At 36.7% G+C, this 4,181-nt stretch overlaps 1 protein-coding gene across 2 annotated transcripts in view; it reads left to right on the top strand.

Annotated features, from left to right (window-relative positions):
• sgsh (N-sulfoglucosamine sulfohydrolase (sulfamidase)) overlaps positions 1-4,181 on the top strand; it is a 15,023-nt gene that overhangs the window by 8,857 nt on the left and 1,985 nt on the right. For both annotated transcript variants that reach the window (XM_014031260.1, XM_014031259.1), the window contains 2 exons: positions 1,679-1,845; positions 1,923-2,140. In XM_014031260.1, the coding sequence (XP_013886714.1) occupies positions 1,679-1,845; positions 1,923-2,140 (385 nt within the window). The remainder of the gene's footprint in view (positions 1-1,678; positions 1,846-1,922; positions 2,141-4,181) is intronic.

The following is a 4,181-nucleotide window of genomic DNA, read 5'->3' as shown; positions in this document are numbered from 1 at the left end:
GGGGTTCGCTTCAACTCACCTATGGCACCAAAATGGCTAGAGCCAGCACTGTATTTGTTAGCATCAGAGAGCTTATCCATGCTAGTCATCTGCCTCTTCAATGTTAACGCCAGCTTATCCATGCCAGTCACTAACCTCCGATGCTAACACTAATGAATAGTCTCTTTCTCAAAATAACTTTTGATCACTGGCATGTTGACTATTACTATTATTACTACTATATATGATAACAGCTGTCATATTATTTGACCCTGAACTAATTTAATAACAGTCACCATGTTAGTCATCAAAAGTTATTTTTTTGACACTAGAGGATATAAACAATTAGTAGAAATAGTTTTTGAATAAATATTTTTACTATTAACCAAGCTACAGGGAAGTTGCAATATATGACCACAGCTGTCATATTCTGTGACCATGGATAACAATCAATTGTGTTTGTTTTTTTCGTATGTGTCTTCAGCCTCTTTACACTTTTGGCGTATCATTCTTCTTTGTGYCCATGTTCGGCCAAGTTCTGCTGTAGAAACGCAACGGCGCCCCCTCTAGTCACAATATATGACGGTCACAAAATATGGTGTAACGGCCTATCATTAATCAGATCTATAGCTGGCTTAGAAATAGATATAGACTCGTGCTACATGGATGTAGCGATCATTGGTTGTGCAATAGTCATTTTGACCTTCATACTGTGCCATATGTTATTCAAGTGAGATGATTGAAAGAAAACTCTGTAAAACAAATATATAAAAGTGATTTTTTTTTTGTTTTTTTCCTTCTTGATGCCTACAACATACTTTGACAGTCCCAGGACAGGTGAAACTGAAAATCTGACTAAAAATACTAGACTTAGAACTACTTAAATGATTTTAGTACAGGTCAGTGACATGATTTAGTGAAAGAAACAATAATGAGCAACTATGATACTTCATTTATCAAAAATTTGACATGCAAATGACATGGCAGAAGAAGTTACTGAATGTTTGTGACCTTCAGGAATGAGTCTGTGCTTGAAACGTCTGCAGATGTTATTGATTCATTCATTTGAATCAGGTGTGTTGTGGGGGGGATGCAGGATGCAGGACAGCGGGACCTGAGGGTCAGGGTCTGGGACCACAGAATCGAACAGTCAAAGCTGGGAGGACTTTTTACTTATGTGATATCTTTAAACTACCACAAGGGGGCGGCTGAACAATAACAAAGTAAAACCTACTCAGAACTAATCAGTTCAAACATTTCTAATAGAATTTGACAGAAGATATTTAGACCACAACAAATAAGCCCTGTTCAGGATTAAGGTTTAAACTAACTGTGATGTTATTTTGGCTTGTGTTGTTTTAGTAAAGAAAAAGAAATTTAACAAAAACTGCAGTAATTATGTTTTACGCTCATGCTATTTTCTGACTACAGTTTTATAAAACACTATACTGAAACATTTAAGTGTTTTAACTCCAAAAAATGTCCATTTTATGAAAAAAAGAAAAAGAAATGCATTGCTATACTTAGCTCTAGCTGGAGAGAGACCAAAAGTTTCCCATGTAAAGTATAGTAGTAGATTTTTATTTCCCTACTAAAATGACATCAAATCTGGTTTTAAGCTTTTACCTCAGATCAGGTGTTAGTTTATAGATTTTCTTTCTGTGAATTAAAAATTTTTCTCTCTCTCTCTCTTTGGCAGACATTACACCGACCATCCTGGACTGGTTTTCTATTCCCTACCCAGCTTACAGCCTCCCTGGAAGTCCCACCACTCAGGTCTACCTGACGGGTCGCTCCCTGCTCCCAGCTCTGAGCGCTGAGCCCAGCAGCTGGCACACAGTCTTCTCCAGTCAGTCACTGCACGAGGTCAGGTCACAGATACACCCTGATGGAAACACATCAGCCTCTGGGCTCTGACAGCTGCGCTCTCTGGTTTATTTCAGATAACTATGTACTACCCAACTCGCTCCGTCCACCAGGGGGCGTATCACCTTCTGCAAAACCTGCACTACAGGATGCCATTCCCCATCGACCAGGACCTGTATGTGTCGCCCACCTTTCAGGATCTGCTGAACCGCACAAGGCTGCAGCAGCCGACACACTGGTTCAAAACCCTGGACCAGTATTATTACAGAGAGCGCTGGGAGCTGTTTGACACCAGGTCTGTAAGAGCTGCACACACAAAGCATAAACCATAATACCCTCAAAAAGTCCACTATTAAATGCAAGATAAAACAACTTTTGGTGAAAAAAAATTAACAAGCACCCTAATTAAAAAATATATTAAGACTAAATGATACTGGTATATTTTAAGAGAAACAGTCATTAGAACTTTTAAAAACATCTTAAGTTTTACAAAACTTCAGGAAGTCAGAAGTATGGATTTTAAGATGAATTTTAAATTTAGCAGGCATTAATAGTTTTTGCACACATCTTTCATTAACGACCTTCTGAGGCAAATTAAGAAGATGTGCTATCATCAATTGGTTCTCAAACAAGCTTATCAACCTAATTTCCCTCTGGGATCTGAAGGAAATTTTTTAACACAAGTCAGAAGACTGAAAATAAAGTTTTAAAGAAGAAATCCAGCGGATTCCTGTTTATTCACACATAACATTTTGAACAATGCATAATTTTCCTACAGATCAATCAAGTATTTTTGAATTTGAATCAAAATCCTGGTTCATATAATGAGCTTGGCTTCAAACGCTTTAACTCAAGAGCAACTCTTATAGGAAATAAACCATATTTAACCAAGATGCATATAAGCAGTACCTTTTTATAGGACGTATAGAAAGTAAATATAAAACAATGAAGAAATCTGAATCTAGTTATGTCAAATTATTCTTCAGTTGTTTTGGTGCAAGAGGAGAGCCAGTACTGCAGTTTATGTAGTGCTGTTCTCAGCAACCAAGGGGTGGAACCATCACATCTTTAAAGGAGATGTGTCCTGCTGTTAAATCTTTCATTTTCATATTTAAATCATTCAGATGGTCTATATAAAGTGAAACTGAAATGTTTGGTTTGAATTCCTCCTTACTGTAACTCCACAAGCCCCTCTTTCACCCCTTTTTCTGGGGTGTTTGTCAGATCAACTCGTTTTGAGGCTGTCTCTTTAAATCCAATCAAGATGCTTCTCACTCCGTCCCCCTCCAGCTTCCGCAGCAGTTCATTCTAGTTTGACAGAGCAGATTACCACTACGACATTTTATTTACTAATTAATTAAAAGATGTCAACAAGGGAAGACTTGCAGCCTGAAGCCTCTGTCTCTGACGTTTTAGACAACTTATGAAAATTTAAAGACATCTGCATTTAACAACTGGAAGCGTCTTTTAGGTGTGCACATACTGTCAAAATTGATCAAATATACTGTACAACTTTTATTAGCAATTTAGACATAAAAATGTTTCATAAGTTGGTATAAGTTATCTAGTGTGACAGGACCTTCCCATGTTGGTGCCAGAGTCCGACCCAGAGCCAGAGAATAAAGACCATCAAACTGTAGTCGGTACGTCCAGACCTTATCTGGCAGTTCTGTCGCAAATAACTTGACAAAGTAGTTCAGAAAATGTCAGAAAAGAGAAAAAAAACGGAATGATTTGAAAAGTATAACCCAAACAGAATATAAAGATATCTACGCTCCACCAGGAGAGACTAAACTAAAAGTTTTCTGCACTCCTACTCAAAGTACACAACAAAATGTATTTAATGGCTAAAAAAAGTGGATTCTTCATATGTAAATTTTAATCTGCACCATTTGACCAGTTGGAGCCCAGTATTTTCTGAGTTTGTACATATGTTTATCCTCTGCATTCTCCTCCACCAAATGTTAAAACTAAAGAGTCTAAAATAGAGGTTATCAGTTCAGTTTTATTTTATTTATTTTAGTTTTAGCTTGTTGGTTTCTGAGGATGTCATCTTGTGGTTGAAGTGATTGGAGGGAGTCATTTTTCATAATTTAAATGATTAACTTATGCTTCAGAATAATATGACAGATAAATTAATATTCTTAATGTTCATTACTTAATGCCCTGTATACTTGACTGTGATTGAACATAAAGAAAGAGAACAAACCTAATGAGATTTGTCTTTGGTCTCTCGTTTAAGCTACAAACAATTAAAAACATTATTATTATACAGGATTATACTGATGGCAGATGTTCACTTTGTAGTATCTGAATTATATTTAAATACATTTGGT

The sequence above is a fragment of the Austrofundulus limnaeus genome, unplaced genomic scaffold (assembly GCF_001266775.1).
Source record: "Austrofundulus limnaeus strain Quisiro unplaced genomic scaffold, Austrofundulus_limnaeus-1.0 Scaffold1211, whole genome shotgun sequence".
NCBI classification, from domain to species: domain Eukaryota; kingdom Metazoa; phylum Chordata; class Actinopteri; order Cyprinodontiformes; family Rivulidae; genus Austrofundulus; species Austrofundulus limnaeus.
This window is presented reverse-complemented; position numbering and strand designations above follow the sequence as displayed.